The 19,829-nt window shown below is 39.2% G+C and overlaps 2 protein-coding genes and 1 non-coding gene across 5 annotated transcripts in view; all 3 read right to left on the bottom strand.

The window, feature by feature from the left end:
* Positions 1-653: 653 nt before the first annotated feature.
* On the bottom strand, positions 654-782 carry Trnal-caa. Its single transcript has 2 exons — positions 745-782; positions 654-698 (listed from the first exon to the last, which is right to left on the bottom strand). It is a non-coding gene; the product is annotated as a tRNA-Leu (tRNA).
* Positions 783-2,369: 1,587 nt separating this feature from the next.
* LOC115621358 (probable low-specificity L-threonine aldolase 2) lies at positions 2,370-6,895 on the bottom strand. 2 transcript variants are annotated; one of them, XM_030514980.1, is made up of 7 exons: positions 6,849-6,895; positions 6,071-6,348; positions 3,819-3,893; positions 3,340-3,742; positions 3,080-3,122; positions 2,819-2,912; positions 2,370-2,756 (listed from the first exon to the last, which is right to left on the bottom strand). In XM_030514980.1, the coding sequence occupies exons 2-7, from the start codon at positions 6,285-6,287 to the stop codon at positions 2,440-2,442; spliced, it is 1,149 nt and encodes a 382-aa protein (XP_030370840.1). In that variant the 5' UTR covers positions 6,288-6,348; positions 6,849-6,895; the 3' UTR covers positions 2,370-2,439. The 2 variants fall into 2 exon arrangements, with proteins under 2 accessions (XP_030370840.1, XP_030370841.1); XM_030514981.1 differs by lacking the exon at positions 6,849-6,895 and having other exon boundaries at positions 6,071-6,444.
* A 1,163-nt stretch (positions 6,896-8,058) lies between these two features.
* The window catches only part of LOC115620667 (extracellular serine/threonine protein CG31145), a 131,895-nt gene continuing 120,124 nt past the window's right edge, over positions 8,059-19,829 (bottom strand). The window contains exons 6-11 of one of the 2 annotated variants that reach the window (XM_030514021.1): positions 18,536-18,779; positions 14,912-14,920; positions 13,423-13,503; positions 12,798-12,910; positions 10,786-10,926; positions 8,059-9,607 (exon numbers count right to left, since the gene is read on the bottom strand). In XM_030514021.1, the coding sequence (XP_030369881.1) occupies positions 9,409-9,607; positions 10,786-10,926; positions 12,798-12,910; positions 13,423-13,503; positions 14,912-14,920; positions 18,536-18,779 (787 nt within the window). In that variant the 3' untranslated portion in view covers positions 8,059-9,408. The remainder of the gene's footprint in view (positions 9,608-10,785; positions 10,927-12,797; positions 12,911-13,422; positions 13,504-14,911; positions 14,921-18,535; positions 18,780-19,829) is intronic. The other variant, XM_030514022.1, reaches the window with a different exon arrangement.

The raw sequence follows: 19,829 nt of genomic DNA, 5'->3' as shown, positions 1-19,829 counted from the left end.
TACTGGTAATAATAAACAAATGCCCTTCACGAGCTAAAATATACAAGTATAATTTACAGCTAAACCAACCCTTTAAAAAAGTTTATTAAACGCTATTAAAAATGAATGTAAAGAAACCTACAATTTTTGCTGCCCCTATAATTTTACAACAATTCTTTTGTAAACTTAGCAAACTATTCACATATTCATATTTTATTGAACATACTACTTACGAGTACTTAGAAGTAATTCCAGCAAGTCTGTAAATAAATAATGAAATTATTAGCTTTCTTAATTTTTGTGTCATATGAATCAAATCAATAGAACAATAGAAGAGAATAAACTTATATATTTTAAATTGAGTGGAGCTGAAATTAAATATGTTTACAATCATACATAGTAGGCACTACTGATTATTGAATGGGGTTTAAATCAAAGTAAAGACATTGAGTTCCTTTACATTAAAGCACGTATAATAAATTTGTTCTCAACAATAACGAAACAAAGTCCTTCAGTTTTTGTTTAAAAAACTTTAACAAAAAATAAATAAAATATTACTAAAACTTGCTTGCCTGTTCACTTAATTGGCTTTACAAATCCGATATAAAATCTTTTTATTATATATCAGCAGAAAACAAGCTTATTAAAAAAAAAAATGAAAAAAAATAACTGTTTGTCAGAAGTGGGATTCGAACCCACGCCCTCAGAGAGGACCAGAACGCTCACATCACTGACCTTTCTGTGGAAAGGCAAGAATCTCGAATTCTTGAGTCTGGCGCCTTAGACCGCTCGGCCATCCTGACATTTTGCTGATGAGCGACAAAGCACTCAGATATAACGAAACGTACGAAATGTGATAACAAAAAGAGTCAACATTCTATTTATAGAAGACAAATCGCTGCACGAGTAACGTAAATGTAATAATGAACGAAAACTCGTGTTTTCACACCATGTGTGTGGGTCGTCGTCGCATGACTGCCAGCTATTTTTAATTAAGGCGGGGACGGTGTAGGGCACGAGAGAGGGGCAGTAAACAAAGCGAGAGTCGCCGCCGCTACTGATATATGTATGTTTGATGAAAGCTCGCGTGTGCTTTTTTTGTGTGGGTCGCACACAAACTTTAATTGCTGCATTGTTCAGAGGCAAGTGCATACTTTTAGGCACTAATTTGTTATTGGGCGCAAAAATTGTTGCCAACCATTAAAATGCTGACTGGTACAAACTCAAACTCTAACTAAAATGTAGCTGTTGAGAAGTTGGAAAATTGGTATTTGCTAGTTCAGAGAGCCGAGGTCATACACACACACCCATACACACAGACATACACACACACACGTACTCACAACATCAAACACGAGTGTAATTGCTGACTGAGTTTTCCTGCAATGGAGCGCACATTAATCCTTAGCAAGTGCAGACAGACTGACAAACCGACAAACTGTCGGAGCGGGCAGAGAGACAGAGACACAGAGAGAGAGACAGATTTTTTTCCCCGGTCAATTCGATTTCAATTTATCAAATGCTCCAGCAACTTATTTAATTGAATTTCACTTGCCACCCACCCACATTGCCATCGCATAATTTACAGAAAAATAACATTTCAATGCAAAGGACAAAAAGGGCACTTTGCACAAAAACGCTCTCCTTATTGATACAATCACTCAGCCGGTCGCAACTAATCTATTGTAAGTTGGCAGTTGGCAGTGTCCACCACTGTCCGCCCGCTCGCCTTCTACTGCACAGTGGCACACAATTTCAATTTGTGTTTATGACAAGCCACACTGTACCGTGCCGAGTCGTAACGTGAACGTAAACGTAATCATTTTAAGCGCATTCCATGCCCCATTCTCATGTCCACATCAATGCGATAAGTTCGCTTATAAATCACACAAATGTCGGTAAAGCGGCAAAGGAGCGCACTGGATCCCAAGGATGTCTGCCTCCTAGCCCGCCTGCCTGCTTGCCCGACTCCCCGCCTGCCTTTCTGCTTCGCTACGAATGCTTTTAAATCGATGAAAATCGCAAAATTGACAATGATTTTTTAAAAATAATTTTATTATTTCATTCAGTCAGGCATTCATGCAGACACTGCGGCAGTCCATCAGTGCGTCATTCAGGAGCCGTATCCCAAGCCAAGGATGCCACTGCCATTGCCATTACCAGCGCCTGCCGACGCAGTCATGCGTAAATGTAAGCGGCATTTGGAAGGCACTCAAGGAGCACTAATACAAATTTTGGGGCAACTCACAATCAGCTTGAGTTTTTGTTGTTGTTGTTATTATTATTCTTGTTGTTGCGATGTTGGTTTTTAATTAAATGACTTTCTGGATGCACGCGCCGTTTCCGACCGCAAACCAAAGCGTACCCCAAAATCATAATTTCATTTCGAGTTTCAATAAACATGTATTTATTTTTCATCTTCATTTAGCTGTTTACAATCGACTTTGTTGGATCAAGAGCTTAGGGCCAGCGCGCATCGTATTCCTTGATCACGTAGCACAACTTCTTGATGGCCAATTCGACCTGAGCATCGTCCACCTGATGATAGAAGACGGCACGAGAAAAGCTCCAGTCTCTGGCGCTGACCTTCAACACAATTCCCTGCTCAGGACTCTGGCCATGCACTCCAGCTGCCAACTCCGCGGGCTCCACACTTGCCAGTCGTGTGGCGAACTCACTTGAAGTCAACTTCGGCTGCTTGATGTGCATCAACAATATGTTGCTCTGCACTGTCGGCAAATCCACAGATACATTGGGGCTCTGCAGATCGTGTACAACTAGAAAAATAAGCATTTAAATGACATGAACATCAGATCTCAGTAGTGGACTGACTGCCTACCTTGAGCTAAGCGGCGTGTCCGTTCGTGATCCTTGCCCAGCAATGGAACCACCTCCTCCAAGGCAACCAAGCCAGCTGCAGCCAAGATGCCAATCTACAAAAAATAAATAAAATGGCACAATTGGTAATAAATGCTTCTGAAATCGAAGCTTTGATAATTGTGTTTTGTGTTAGATGGTAGCTTCAAATCGAAATTAAGATAAATATTTGAGAACTCTCAAGAAGCTTCTGTCGATTTAAGATCGGTATGTCTGCACTCACCTGCCGCATTCCACCTCCCAGTGCCTTTCGCAGGCGATGTGCCCTGAAATGGAAGCCAACGAAAATATTACAAGGTTTGACACAAAGCAATTAATTTGTGCAGCTCGCTCCGAATAATTTATGCCATCGTTAACCGATGGCTCCACACAACAGCCGCAACAACAACAACAACCACGATGAGCAAAAATACTGCGGTTAGCAACGAAGGCAACAGGAACTTTGCCAACTATAATTTGAACTTCCTGTCGCGCTCTACTCACTCGCTAATGAAAGCCTTGGAGCCGACCAGCATGGAGCCCACTGGCGCCGACAGACCCTTGCTGAGGCAAAAACAAACAGAGTCCATGTCGCGAGCAATACGCTCCACACTGACGCCCAGAGCGGCGGCTGCATTGAAGATACGTGCTCCGTCCATGTGCAGGCGAATGGGGGCGGGACTGATGCCTGGCTGGCGGAGAAGGGCAGCCAAATCGTCTAGCCAGGATAAGGGCAGCACCTTGCCGCCGCACATATTGTGTGTGTTCTCCACGACGACCAACGAGGTTATGGGCTCGTGGCAATCTTCGTGCCTTATCTTGCGCTGCACCTCCTTCAGACTGAAGGTGCCGTCTATCTCGTTCCTAATCGTGGCTAATTGAATGCCAGCCAAGTGCGCGGCGCCGCCTAAATTGTGATAAAGCACCCGTTCAGTTGTAGTTGCTCATTAAGGTGAGCTGCAGCTGCAGCAGCGGCTCCTTACCTTGCTCGAAGAGGAATGTGTGCGACAAGTCGCCGACGATGGCCTCCGTGCCGCGACGATGGCAATGAACCATAACTGCAATGAAGGTAAATTTTCATTCGCTAATCAATTTCCAATGATACTCTCTAGTTGCTCTCTACTTTCTACTCTGTCCCCACTCAGATTCAATAAAATGCAAATTCCATTAGAAATATTAATTTGGGAACGCACATAAATTGCTGGCTCGACTGGCTCGACTGGCGGCCACCTGTCCATTACGAGTCCTGCCATCAGTCCGTCCCACTCCATTGTGTGCAGGGATAATATTAAAGTCCATAAAAATTAATATTATGTTTATGGCTGCCCTTAACCTTTACGATTATGTGCGTGATGCATGATATGGGAACGCTTTGCTTTTCCCCAACTTGATGAAACTTTTCTCTCTGCTCTTCTCCCCTCCCCCTAAGGTGAGGGAACATCGCGACGCTGGCATCCCAGCTCACTTTAAACTAATAAACATAAGTGGGCCGACGGCACTCATTTCAACTAGCGTCTCACTTTATCAATATATGTATGTGGCATGCGTATCAGGCTAGGTACAGTGAAGCCCCTCACTAATTAACATTCCAACTGAATGAAAACTGTATAAACTGTTCCTGAGTTGCCTTCTAAAAAAATCTCTGGGAATTTGTGGATAGATTATGGCTTCTAAAACAGTCTGAATAGGAAGCGTAGCAAGAGAACTTTGAAGTACTTTTGTGCAAATTTATAAACTATTTTTCAAAACTCCTATAGATATATACATAGCTTATAACAAGTCATTTCAATGTACATAAATTATTGCCCAATTTGTTGTATCTTCAATTAGAACCTGCACACATCCTTTTGTAACAGTAGTTGCCGCCCTCAGCCCGTTTTTGTTTTTATTTAATTCTGTTATATTTATAATTTCTTGCGCTTTTCAACATCTTTCTATTAGGAAAAGCTGTGAAGCGTTTGGTGGGTTCTAATGTTCTCATTTCTGAAATTGCTAAGGTAAGTATTTACGAAGGTATTTTTAGCAGCCCTATTAGCGGTTTTCCGATCTCCCACTAACTCTTTAGCTTAAGCAATTCCTTCCTTCTGGTTCTAGCAAAGGAATAAATAATACTTTGTTCCTAAAATAAGTATTTCAAAATAACCCCAACTTCACTAAAAAGTTTCATCGTCAATTTTTAGGATTACTATGTATGTTTACTTATGATTCAAAAATAATGCTAATATTGCAATACCCCCATGAAAAAAGTTGACTGGCGAGCTCCAAATTACTGAGGATGTTTGTAAATTCTGCTATCTTGGCAGTGTGGTTAGGAAAGATTATTAAAAAAGCCAAGTGGCCTTTCAGACAATGCAAAAGCAGAACCACTAAGATCAGACAGATTATTTAATATCCCTATCAAACCAATACTAAAATGGAGGTGGCTTGGCCACACGTTGAGGAAGAATAGCACAGACATCTGTAAAATGACTTTTGATCCAGAGATAAGCAAAAAAGAAAACGTGGATAAGAAAGGAAAGTAGTAGCATTGGGTCCTGGAACTATATATCGAAAATATTATGACCTATGTTCCGCTCAGGAACGATATTCATTTTAATATAAATGTATTTCATTAAATTGTTAAATCAGAATGACAAGGAAATAAGAAAATAAATAAATTAATATTCACGATCAAATTATTTACATACTCCTCTATAACTTTCCATTTTTATGAATTCACCAAGAAACAATGTTTCAAAAATTTTCCATGTCAATACTCTATTGACTTTATGTTTTTTCTATTTTCAGTTTCTAGGGGCAGTATCTTTACATGCTGAAAATTCAAATATTTCCAGAATTATAAGCCAAAAAAAATTTAGTAACTAAATAAGTGTATGATGAAATGAAATCGATTGCAATCGATCGATGTTTCAAACGATGTTTCAATTTGGCAGTTATTGCATTGCATATTCTTCTCAGCAATAACACAAATGAAGAGCAACGTCTTTTATGCTAAAAATCCCACAACTGTACGCTATAATGTGAGCTCACTGTAGTTTTTGACATACACAGAACAGAATTGCTTTCACTATTCCTCAAACGAATTACATGTAATTCACGAATCCCCCGCGAGTTCTTCATGCGGAAGTTGGATTGTTTAAGGACAGACACACGCTCCTTGGCGTGCAATATACATACATAGTCATATGTACACGTCACCAGCGCCATCACCATCTCCATCACCATCTCCACTTACTCGCCAGTAGATTTCCCATGGTGCCGCTGGGCACAAACAGGCCCGCCTCCTTGCCCAAAAGTTGTGCCGCCTTCCGCTCCAATTCGTTCACGGTTGGATCCTCGCCATACACATCGTCGCCAACGGGAGCGCTGGACATGCGTTCCCGCATCAGAGGTGTGGGGACACTGACGGTGTCCGAACGCAAGTCAACGACTATGGACGAGGATGAAGACATTGCGGACCGTTGGAGTGTAACGTGAACTTCAGGCCGTTAGTTTTGCAGAGCGGTTGAGTGGCTGTCAATGTAAATGAATTGCACGAGAAATTTGCATAAGTTGTTTTATGCAAAGTTGATTTCTTTTTAGTTGCAGACTGTCTAGTTATAGTCTGTCTGGGGGCGTTGTTGCCAGCCGACTGAAATGCCAATTAAGGCGGTCAACGTCGTTTATAGACCCCACAGACAGCAAACAGTTCCGGAAATCATGAAATTGATTAGAAAAATGTTGACGTGGATTTTTTAATTGATAAGCGCGTGCAGCAAACACTACAATAGGTCATAGATAAGTACTATATTATTTTCATTGATCTCGAAAAAGAAACAATAGCATTTTTACATAATCTTCACGGCATGGCAACAGCGTATATATAAATCAACCGAATTTTAAATAAACACCAATTCAGTCCAAAGCAAGCATTGGGCACAAAGACACTTCATTGATGCTTGTCGTTTGTTTGCTTTATACAAATAATTAGCGATAAATTAACAAAAACAAAACAAGCATAAAACCTCACGCACACAATTCGAGATTAGGGAGCACACGACTTGCCGATCGAAGCTCAAATCCAAGACTAACGGCGTTTATTTATGGCAGCCCCCCATGTGCCATTAGACCTCCAGCAATGAGAGCAGCGATCGGACCATGCTAGAGAGAGTACCAGGGGCATGCCATTGCGCAGGTCTGCAACTCGCTGTTCTCTTGAGGTTGACGTCATAAGAAGCTGGACTGAGTCACATACGAGGGAGAAAATCAATGTGTTCTCATGTCCAAAATATAGCTCGCCACACAGAGCTGCTAGTCCAAAATTTGAAATTAGACAGCTGGTAAAAGCTGTCTATCTAGCTTGCGCTTATTCAAATAATTCTCACAAATGCACACTCTGTCTGAGAGCGCTACCAGCCGATCTAGTTAAAACGTAGCTGTGCAGTGAGAGCTAAGACTTTGCAGTTTTAATGGCATACCTGGTATGCGCTCGAACTATAGTTTCTCTTAGGAGAGTAGATAACAAAAAAACTCTCATTTGCTCTTCCTCTCTCTTTGTAGAATGCTATCGGACTCTAGCATTTAAATTGGAAATATGGATAACAACTTACGATATATTAGGTTTGTGCAAAGTATGTAGCAAACACGGGAGAAATCGATTGAGACATGTCTCCCCGTCTGTCCGTTCGTCTGTCCGTTCGTCTGTCCGTTCGTCTGTCCGTTCGTCTGTCCGTTCGTCTGTCGGTTCGTCTGTCCGCCATTTGTCTGGATGAACGCCTGAATTTTGGAAACGACTGAGCGTACATGGACAAAACTTGGTATGAAGACTCGCCTATTAGCTAGGCATTACAAGTTTATTCTTTTTTTTGATTTATCTGAGGTTGGTAGTTAGTGCAAATCTCAAACAACAATTGCTCGAAATTGTGGACAAAGCGGTGAGCCACAATAATGCACCAAGATCTAAGAAACAGTCAGCAGTAGACACATACATATATACAGTATATCCAAGAGAATCAAAAACTGATAGCTGAAAATATGCAATCCAATGACAGAAAATTTTATGAATATTGCATAATCCATACTCTATAATGCATGCAGTTTAAAAATGACAAAAATGTAATTCAAACATACATACCAACAGTTTATTTCAGCTTAATAAAATAACAACATTTGAATGATTCGTATTTCCGCTTGTGTAGTTCTTTTTTTTACCGAACTCAACCAATTAATGAAACCACATTGCCATCATTTTTTTACAATTTCTTTGGTATTTATTAATTAATTTTGCATTTTTACTAAATTTCTGCTATTTGCTAACATTTATCTCTTTCTATGCCAACAAACAAGCTGCACACAGCAACAAATAGGATATGAATCCTTTTGCTGATTATACATTATCTCATAACTATCCTCCTGCTCCTCCCTCCTTTCTACTAAGGTACAATTAAAATGTTACAATGGTAAAACAAACTAACTTAATTATTGTAGTAATCGCATTTAGTGTTTAACAGTAGTTTTCTTTTTCTTTTTTTTTTTTTTGAAGTACCTCTTTTTGCTGGAACTAATTCGACTAACTAATAAAGAATAATAAAACACAACATGCGCCTGGGAGCGTCTCGTTCCCAGGGAGCTCGGCTACTACGAGTACGAATAAAGCTACGCCTGATATACATACATGTATGTACATACTTATGTGTGTATGTATGTACTACATACATGTTACATGTAAGCTTAGAAACTAAATTTGAAACAAGTTTTCCTCTTTTGTTTACTTAGGATTTGTGGGGCCCTAGTTTTGCTTTTCGCGTACACATTACACTTAATTATGTATGCATACTACACATACCTGTAATTCTTGTTGGTTTAATTACTTTTGTAAAATGTATGAAAAAAATATAAATAAATATTTAGCAAATAGTTTGTTATTATTTGTTAGTTTGTTTGTTTCCATTTTTCATATAGTCTTTTAAAGAAGTTTCACTCTTGCGCAGGGCGAAATGTTTAGTTTAGTTAAGTTTTTCTTCTGTTTGTTGTTTTTTTGTTTTGTCTAGGTTTAGATCAGGTTCGCTTCCACAATGTTGCGTTTTTATACTTTTGGCACCTACTGTGGTCTAGTTTAGAAAATTTGAAGCCCAATTGTTTAATGTTGGTTTGTTGTATGCAGTTGCTGTGTTGTTGTTGGTGTTGGTTTTTGTTGTTAAAGGTACTTCATTTCATTTACAATTCACATTACATGCCGCCAACAAATTTCGAAACAATGCGCTCCCACACACGCACACATACACAGACGAACCGCACCCCTCTCTCCCCCTCCCCCACTGTCTTTCTCACTACTATTTACTTACATGGCTAACCTCTTTCGTAGGATTTACAAACAGCTAAACATAAATTACATTGATTTGTTTTATGCTTTTTGGTAGACTCGCTCAGCTCCCAAAGTGCCGCTCCGACCGCAAACGCCGTGACGCCGAGACGCCGACCTTTTACAAAGGCCGCTGCCAGGCTTAACATCTAATTTATAGACAGTACACACAGGACACAACTAACAATAAGTTTCTTTAGACTCTATCAGACAACAAGGACGACCGCTTAGCGCTATGAGGATAAATCTGCGTCGGACCCTTCCGTCTCGCCGGGCGGATTCCGTTTGATGCAGTCACGTATGCTTTGCAGTATAATGCCAGTCCGACGATCGAGCGCCTCCAGATGCGGCTCCCAGAGCACAGGACTTATCGGATCGTAGCTCAGCGATTCACGCATTAATTGTGACAACGGCTTGGGTCCGTTGTGGAACCTGAAATGTTTACGAAATAAGCATTAGACAGGATTAATGTAATTGCCTCTTACTTAGTCAAAATGTAAATCACAATTGTGTTTTCCTTAAATAATTTAACTAATTTAATTTGCAACAAAAGGAATTATTGCCTTCTTCATACTTTTATAATAACTTAATAAAGTAATAGTTACGAAAAATTAGATTCATTAAAAAATATACATTTCACGAATCATTTAAACAGGCAGACAAAAATTATTGAGAGAAATATAAAAATATTAAGAAGAAATATAAAAAATCCAACACTATCCACTACTTTGTGGAAAATGAACCCATTGGTATCTGGAAATAACATATTTATGTTTGCTTAACATTTCAGTTTCTGTGCTTATTTATTTTCAGTTCTGTGTTGTTTAGAAATTCAAACAAGCAACTAGATCTGAATCAGAAACAAAAGTTCTTCAATTTATGATCAAACCAGTCCCCAACAATTTGAATTTCGGATTACAAATGGCAAACATTTCAATGAAGAACCTGGCCGTCTTTTATTTATTTTACGACACGAGATTTACAAGAGAGTTTCGAATTACGCTTTTGGATGAATTTGGTTCAATGCCGAACGGCCTCTCCAGCCAACCAACCAACTAATACAAATTTTGCATAAAAGAAAACTCCAATATTTTCAAGGTTGTTATTTCTTTACGATGCTACCAAACCAAGGTAATTATTATGTGTTTGATGTGGTTTTTATTTAATCCTCTGATATCGTGTCAAACTTTATACTTCGATGGCTAACTATAATCTATTAATCGTTAATAATTAATAACTATTAATCTAAAGTAAGATATTTTATTACTATTGGTGGATACTCTCATCATCTCCAAGATTTAGTTTTAGTACGCCGTTGAGAAGCTAAATATTCCCAAGAGATTTCTAATCATCGTTTTACTTTTTGATTTTCCAAGAATTGCTTGATAACAGGATTTACTTACTTGCATTGAGGAGTTTTGTTATCTATCCTCCACCTTTCCCTACCTTGCATTTTCTTTAGTTTTTTAAATTAATCAATCATTTATGAAGAGCCTGCTAAGCCATTCTTAATAGAAAGAGTTCGCATTTTGGCATCAAATCTCATAGTATAATCGAGTAGATGCCATATGATGAGGCTTATATGCTACCTAGAGGTTATATTTACTTACTCCAAGAGTTTAACGAGCGTGGACTTGCGTATGAGGCAGCACTGAAGCACGGGCGCCAATATAGAGAGTTCGTCGTGGAAGGGGCGCCCAAAGCCACGTCCGTGATCCAAATGCAATGGGAAGGTCTCATTACCATAGACTCTGTAAAAGTGCAAAAAGTTATAAAAGTCAGCAAATTGCGCATACGCCTTGCTGGCGTGCGCCCGCTTAGATTTGTTGCATAATTGGCTGCAAATGTGATTAGGGGCGACAAACAAACACACTCCCACACACACACATACCCATAAAAACCTATATGCTAAGAGGAATGGTAACTTTAGTTGGGCGCCCGCTGCCTGAGCAGCTTACGGGCACTCAGAGGGAACGAACATTGCCATAATCCATACAAACGCTTTTGCATAACAAACAATTTAGCAGGCACTGGAGCCAAGCACCTGGGCGCAGTATCAACGTCGTTGACAACGACAAGTGCAACAACAGCAACAAGAGGAACAAGAGGAACAGAAGCAGCGGCAGCAGCATCATCATCAGCCCACGTCCTTTTTGTCGGTGTTGTCGTCGTTCGAAAAGCCTTCGATGATGTGCAGTCTGGTTGCAGTGCTTGGCTTATGTTGCAGATATTTTCTAACCTCTTGCATGAAAATATCTTTCCGTGGCATTGCCTGCTTGGCATGCACTGCCGTATCCATGGCCAAATGCAGGCGCTTAAGCAACAGAATCGGCAGAAGCAGCAGCAGCAGTAGGAGCAGCGTTCTCTGGCAGGCAAATACAAATACGTTGAGTAAACTACACGTAATCGCAGGCGGCAGCAGCCCATATGGGGCGTATACATAACGTGTGCGACAGTTGCAACATTGCGCCCATTGCTAATGCAGACGGCTGCTGCAGATGCTTTCAATGCCGTCACCGTCACCGCCATCGCCAAAGTAGGCATGAAGCCAACAAAGCCATTTGTGCGGAAATAAACCGATCGCATTACGTCTCTGCCATTGCAGTGCCTGCCAGCCAAGGACACACTGTGCTTGCGCACCTAGAGATGGGCTCAAGATAAAATTTGATCTTGAGAAAACATGCACGCGAATGTGCAAAACTAAAACGGAAACCAACAAAAACTAACTAATTAGAAGGCTTTTCGTTTCAATTGAAACATGTACACGTTAATTCTATACCCTGTAACCAAAGGATAGAAGCAATATAGTACTAGCTTTTATACGAATGTATGTAACACACAGAAAAGAGGAGTGGCAGTCCCCACAAAGTATATATATTCCCTATCATTATAAACAAGACAACTCGATATGAGTGCAAGGATCTTGGCAATTATAAGAGCTAGAATAACCAAACTTGCTATCCAGGTTCCCTTAAGCTCTAACCAGATCAAGTTTGTTTTTCTTTCTGATGTAACATTATGTGCAAATAATTTGCCTGAGATATGCTCCAGATTTAATGGTTTTGCAATACAAACAACAAATTTGAATTATTTGGCCCACCTATATAATATACTCAACGATTAAGTATTTCAATATGTACTCTAATTTTCTATATTAAATAGTTATTTGAATGCGTCTTTTTATCATTAAATAAAAAAAGTTGCATTTACATCGGACTTGATCTTATCAGAAGCCAAAACATAAGAAGAATAAATAGTTACAAGAAAGTTTCCTAGTCAGTTTAATTTTCTATTAAAGCATTATTATTATTACTTGGCTAATTATTTCTATGTGCATTTTTAAAAAGTTGTTATAATTTCTTCATTGAACTTTTCCTTTTTACGGTTCATGTTGATTTCAATCGCTTGTACAGGAAACTGTGATACTTACCAGCCCATCTCTATTTACTCATTTCTAACAAACATACCCATGCACGCACACACACGCACATGCACGCACTGAAATACTGGAGGGGTCGATATGCGAAATACGCCGGCAAAGTGGCTGCAATTGCAGTTGATTTATGCACTGGGAGGCTCGCAATTAAGCAGTCAACCAGCTCGGGCTCGGCGAGCTACTTACTTGAAAGTCTCGTAATGATGACGATCCATGTTTCCGGTGAGAAAGTCAAATACAGACATGTCCATTAGGTCGAGCAGGCGGCGTCCCTCATCGTAGGGCGGTATGTCGCGCACCTAGAGCGAGAAATCAAATGCGAGAATTAAAATGCAGCCACGATTCCAGCCTTTGTTGATGCCACACACACACACACACACACACACACACTGACACAGGCAGCGGCATGTCACGAGAGAATGGGGGAGATAGAGAGATAGAGGGGGAGCTTGGGAACAGGAAATGCTGGCCGACTATTTCTTAATTAAGTCAGCAAAACTCTTGTGCTGGCACAGACAAATGCCAAAGCAAAACGAACAGAATACATAGAACAGAACAGAACAGAACCAAACAGAACAAGCAACGAACAATAAAAACATTTGCATTTCATTTGAGTTTAAATGCAAATTAAATAAAAGTAACCGCAGCTTTTGCAAAGGAAGTGTTGCCGGACGAAAAACGGCAACAAGAAGCTGTACAAAGAAGTGGACGAAGAAGAAGATGACTCGACTCGAGAGTCGGTCGGCCAGCGGATGTGGAAACGTGGAAAATGGCACATAATATGAGTAGCGGTAACGATAACGGTACATACCATAGAACAGTAATTGGCATCTGTCTCCCACTGAGCCTTCTTGCGCTTGTGATAGGAGCGTCGCCATGGATGCCGCCACAACTGTAATCAAACACCATACCAAAGGAGAAAAAGCGGGAAAAGAGAGAAAAAAAGAGAGAGAGAAAATTAAATCAATTTCAATTTCAAGTTCTTCAGTACTGCTTGAGATCAAAAAAAAAAAGAGAGAAAGAAAGTGTACGAGTATGCTGAAAAGCAAAAGATTGCAAAATTATTATGCCAACAGTGCAGTGGAATCACAACTAAAATATTTATTATACTCTGTACATGAAATGTACAGAAGTATATTAGGTTTGCGGGAGCTGAAAAATGTAACAGGCAGAAGGAGGCGTGGCAGACCCCACAAAGTATATATATTCTTGATCAGCATGACGAGACGAGTCGATCTAGCCCTGTCTGTCTGTCTGTCCGTCTGTCCGTCTGTCCGTCTGTCAGTCTGTCCGTCTGTCCGTCTGTCCGTCCGTATGAACACCTGGATCTCAGAGACTATAAGAGATAGAGACACCAAATTTTGCACGAAGATGCGTTATGTGTATATTCTATACGAGTTTGTTTTATTTTCTTGATTTTCCCCCCCACTTCCCCCCTATGGGGGTTTTCCCGATTTTCCATTCGTATAATCGCCTATATCGCGGAGACTATAAGACCTAGGAACACCAAATTTTAGTCCCAGATGCCTTATGTGAATACGCAGAAAATGTATATTTTGGAATTCCCCTCCCTCCCCCCTCTACCCCGCAAATCGTAACTCCCGTAATTCTTGGAATTTCGAACTAAAATTTTGGAAATACCCCCAGTTGGTTATTATGTGTCCATATGCCAAGTTTCACTATGATAGACCGATTTAACAAGAAGTTATAGCCATAAATATATTTGCTGCTGCAGCGCTGCTCAAGCGCTGCTCAAGCGCTGCCCGGGGCTGTTGTTGATGTTGCTGTTTGGTTGACTGCGAAAATGCTTACACAGACACGAATAGATGCGCATAGGCATACATACACTCACACAGGCGCAATTGCTATGTAAATGTGCAATTATAAACCCTTTACGAGAGTTCGAATACCGAGAGAGGTAAAATCGATCAAATTTTTTTTTTTATTTTCTTAATTTTTTTATTTTCTATAATTATTGTAAACATATGTACAGAGTATTTCAAAGTCGGGACACCCGACTTTAGCTTTTTTACTTGTTTTTAATCTGCAATTGCGCCATTTGAGCAACATTATCTGTAAGGTGGTCGTCGCCTTGACGACGCGTCGCATCACGACACAAACCGTTTGACCAACCAAAATTAATTTCACTCAAATAAAATTATTGCAGCCCCCCACCGCAGCTCCAGCAGTCTCAGAAGCACCTCAGCGCGAAGCAATAAAATTTGTTTCCTTAGAATGCTGCCTTGCAGTCAATTCCCCCGCCCTGGCCAACCTCGAGCTGAGATCCGTCGCCAACTTACCTTCCGTTCCTATGCAACCAAGCGATGCAGCAGCGCCGTTTGTTTGCGGTTTGGTTGCGGGTGCGGGTGCGGGTTCAGGTACGGTTTCGGGTTCGTGTTCGGGTTCAGAAAGGTGAGGTGAGCAATAACAACAATAAGAACAACAACAACAGCGGCAATAGAGTAAATATATAAAAGAAATAAAAAAAAACGAGACTCGGTAAAAATAAAAACAACAAGTAAAAATTGTAATAGTAATAATAAAAGCGTGATGGCTAGCACACAAAAAAAAAGTAGAGTATATAATGACCGGAAGCGTGCGCGGCGGACACAAAATGCAACAGAACCAACACAAAAAGCCAAAGCAGAAAAAAGCAAAAAATAAAATTCAAAAAACTGCGTGGCCAAAGCATAAAAGCAAACTAAGGTAGTAAGTCCAACGTCGCACTTTTTTCTTTTCTTTTTTTTTTTGCATAAAAAGCAGCGCCAAAAATGCATAAATCAAGCAAAATTAAATTTGAGCAAAAAAAAAACAACAACAAAAATATGAATTTTATGAAAATGAAGAATGTGGCAAATATGTGAGGCAAGCAATTTGCAATTTTTGTTAGCAACGCGCTAAATGCTTTTGATAAATTACACCCGGAGAGGTGTACAAACTTAAAGCTAACATCGAGAGCTCAGAAAACCCCCTGAAATAGTAGGCGACCAAACGTGAAGAAAGGCGTGTAACTGCCCGTAAAATGGAGTTGAACTTATACATATATTTCCAAAAAGACACCAAGTATGAAATGATGTTCGAATACTGAAGTAATGGTTAGATAAGAGAGTTTGTGAATTCTTCTATAGATCTCTAGTAACAGCTTTCAGGCGAAAATCTACATTTCAATATAGAATTATTGATTTAAGCGCGAGCACAAATTTATTCTTCAAATACTAGGAATTTATCAGCTATGTATGTTACTGAAGCCTGACTTAAAGATTATTCCCCATCATTGCCAATAAATTAACCTACATGAATTCTGATCCATATTTAATTATCCTCTTAGCTACCAATTTGATGTACAATTTAAGCCTCTACTCAAGGTACAGAAGAAAACTCATTAATTTAAAAATATCACACTAATATTTTCGTATAAAAATTACAATAAATAATTTACAAAAGCTCGACTGAAAATTGCGGATTAAAATTAATATCGAACGTAGTTAATTTTGAGTTGAAGTGTTTTTCAAATATCAAAGTGAATGTGATTATATATAGATATAATATAGATTAATTAGGCCTCTAATACTCTTTAGCAACGCCAAAAATCTCATTTCACGATAATATTGTACTTAGCCCAGCTGATTCCTGTGGAATTTAAATTAAGTACTTGAGAAAGGCAAAAATCATTAAGAGAGATTAAACAGCAATTTTAGGTTAAATGCCAGGTCTTCATCTACAGGCTCTGACTTGCTTATTCAGAATATGAATAATTTAGTTGGCTTATAGGATGTGTACAAAGTTACAATTTGTAGAAAATTAAAAAAATTTATTTAGATATACATACAACATTTGGCTGGCTTACTATTTCAACGACAAATCATTCCTCAGATCTTCCTACTGCACAGACGAATTGACATTTTTAAAGCTAATAAATAAATTTATTTCTGTTACTTTGTGCAATATTTTGTGAAATGCTTTGACAATTAAGCAGATTATGCCACAAAATTAATGTTTCCAGAACGAAATTAGCTTGCTTTTGTTTGCAAGAATTGAGATCAATAAATGTGCATGTTTCAGCATCAGTTCAACTACATTATTAACCACAACTCCTAGCATTTTATCTAATTAATAGCATTTATGTGCAAGACGAACTCTAAGGGGGATAATCAGAAACCGCAGACGAAGCATTCAGCTTTGATTTACTTTTAAGCACGTCTTAGCTATGAATGTGGCATCTTAATGCACATAGAGTGCATGCATTATTTGCTGTGGCGTCTTTGGCAAATAACATATTTATCAAAACTTTTATTACCCTCGCACATAAACACGCAAGTCCCCCATCTGCCCCATCTGCCCCAGCACCCGCACTCACGAGAACTAAAGTCAACCATGATGGCAAAGGATATGAAAAACACCCGGACACGCTCGCGTTGGCTCGTCTTTTGTTGTATTTAACAAGCAGGGAAATAAAATTTGCAACTTAATTAAAATTCTACACAGTTTCGATGTTTGTTTACTTTGCTTCCGCCCCGCAGGCATAAGGAAACAAGAATGCGAAAAAAAGCCAAGAAACACGAGCGCTAGAAAGAAAGAGAAATGGTGCAAAAGAAAAATGATCTCCTGTGCATAATTTACAGTTTTGCCTTACGCCAAATCTCAAGTATACACTTAACCATTTTCTACTTGTAAACTGTTTTGAGAGCAGGCCGCAACAAAAAAAAAAAAACAAGTATACGTATGTATTATATATTCCTTTGAGGCCTGTGAGGGCTGAGGCAGGCTGAAAAAATAAAACGCTTTTCCTATGTAGCCGTACCCGTCGTTGGCAAATCTGTAAGAAAAATGATTGTGGGGATAAACCCTTTTTATGTGCGACTCGCAGTAGGGGTATGGGTGGGGTTGGTGGTGGTGGTGGACGGTTCGAGCCTGTTGGCACATTTCGAGCGCTAGCTTTAATTTTTCGGTAATTTGCATTTAAAAGCCGTTGCCGTTGCCATAGCCGTTGCTTTTTCTCTCCTATTTTTTATTTTATTTGGTTAAGTGGACTCTAGAATTTATTAACGCCCGGCAAGCAGAGCATTTTATATTTCTCATTTCATACATTAAGTGCTGGAGCAAACGTTTGCGCGCCTTGGCATTGATACAAATATTTTTTAATGCAACCACCTCCCCCACAAAGCAAGCAAACGAATGAATGGATGAATGGATGACTGAATGACTGACTGACTGACTGACTGAATGAATGAATGAATGAATTTGTAGAGTGGCGGCTGCAAACAAAGGATAAAGCAAAAAAAATACAAATTATGCAAATTAAAAGCGAGTTTTTGGGGCGCGCACGAATAAAATGAAAAATATGGCGAAGCAATGAAGCAAACCCGGAGCATTATTTAGTATGCTCTCTAAGTGAGTTGTTCTTTACTGTTATGAAGTGGATGACTGCTTAACTGCTGAGCGGTGGCTTCGGGGTGTTTGTTGTGGGTGGGTGGGTCTTAAATGAAGTGCCCGCCCAACACATTTGCAGCATCCATTAAGATCAAAGCGTGCATTACAGCCAAAGCTCACGAGCTGGCAAGTGAGTTCTGCTGTGAGTTCTCGGGTGAGTTCATTCACCTGTTGCTGCCAATGCTGCCAATTCCAGAGATGTGCTTTAAACCACGAATCTTACAAGCTAAGTAATTACAATTATTTGTTAGTTAATGATGCTCAAAAGCGCAATTATTAGTAATAAACACTGATCAGCTCAGCAAAAAAAAAAAAACATAAATTATTATCTGCATGGCAAGCGACGATATACAAGTATTTATGTACCATATGCATTTATCAAAAACCACTTAGGCGAGCAGCTGGCCCCCAAAGTCATGGACACGTTTTATCCGTGTCCATAAGTCTGTTGCCCTTTTCACTATCTGTATGTATTTATGGATGTTTGTACGTACCTTGCGATTCGATGACTCGAAGCTGGGCAGAAAGGCGGCAAAGGAGCCCTCCAACAAATCCGGATTCCCGCAAATGGCATGCGAAGTGTCACAATAGTACGAGCACTTGCCATGGAAGCATAAATTCAAGGATGGCGAAACAAAGAACGTCTTCAATAAATTCTCGTCGGCCAGTTGATAAATTTCTGTCGTAATGTTCAGTGTGCGACCCGCCACGGGCATGGCACGACGAAAGCCCAAAATTCTGCAAATGTTTTTCAATAAAAGAGGGGAAGAGGAGAACGTTAAATAAAAACGCAAACGCAACTGTGTTGAAACAAAATGCCAAACACACCAAAAATGAAAACAAAAAAAAAAACTTGTAATGAGTGCGTGTGAAAGAAATACAGCAACAAAAAAATTTATGAAAATAATGCTCGAAAATTGCTTTACAAGTGCTCGACCAACGTCCAAGCATATGTCTCACTGACCATCGAGGGCTGCACAATGGCAGAAAACCTTAAATGCCAATGAAGGTTATGTGAATGTGAAAGGCTTTCTGCTCACTGACTTATAATTCCATGTTACCCACACTGCAATCTTTAAGTAAAAATCTTAAATACAAACAGGCCAATACAGCTATAGAAGATAAGGACGAATATCGGTATATAAGTATAACTAGTATTTTAAGCAATTGATTAATAATTTAATATATTGAATTCAACAAATGTTGGTATTTTTTTATTCTTAATAAGCATTTTTCTTTCCTATTTACTTCTTTTTTTTTTTGATTGCTTGAAAAGTATTCTATTAAAGTATTCTCGAAGCAAAGTATTCTCAAAAGAAGGGTCAACAAATACGGCTTTAAGTATTCTATGCCATTCCAATCTCAATTGTGTTATCGTTATGTTTAAGATTATTTATAAATTATAGGAATTGTTATTGGAATCATTCATCTCAAAAGCTCTGATAACTCTTTCACAATAACTTCTTTCCGTAATTGCTAAACATAAGCCTATTTAGCGATTAGGGTCACCAGTTTATAAACTATCTATACTAGACTGTTCGAATATAATTGAAATTTAATTTTATTATTTCATTATATATTATTTTATTTAATAAAAGAAAAACTTCTGATTGACCCTCAACGTAAATTGGAAATTCTCAGGAGACAATACAATGATTAGTTTCTGGAAGAAAATTGTGAAACGAATTACGAGTCTCAATAAAGGCGAATGAATGAATATCTTCAAGCTGGCAGTAAGAAAGAAAATTGTTCTGGAATCTGACGTAGTTCTAGATATACCCGCATTAA

Source organism: Scaptodrosophila lebanonensis, unplaced genomic scaffold (genome assembly GCF_003285725.1).
Source record: "Scaptodrosophila lebanonensis strain 11010-0011.00,11010-0021.00 unplaced genomic scaffold, SlebRS2 tig00000024-arrow-pilon, whole genome shotgun sequence".
Lineage (NCBI taxonomy): Eukaryota > Metazoa > Arthropoda > Insecta > Diptera > Drosophilidae > Scaptodrosophila > Scaptodrosophila lebanonensis.
The sequence above is the reverse complement of the archived record's forward strand: the minus strand, read 5'-3'. Positions and strand labels throughout refer to the sequence as shown.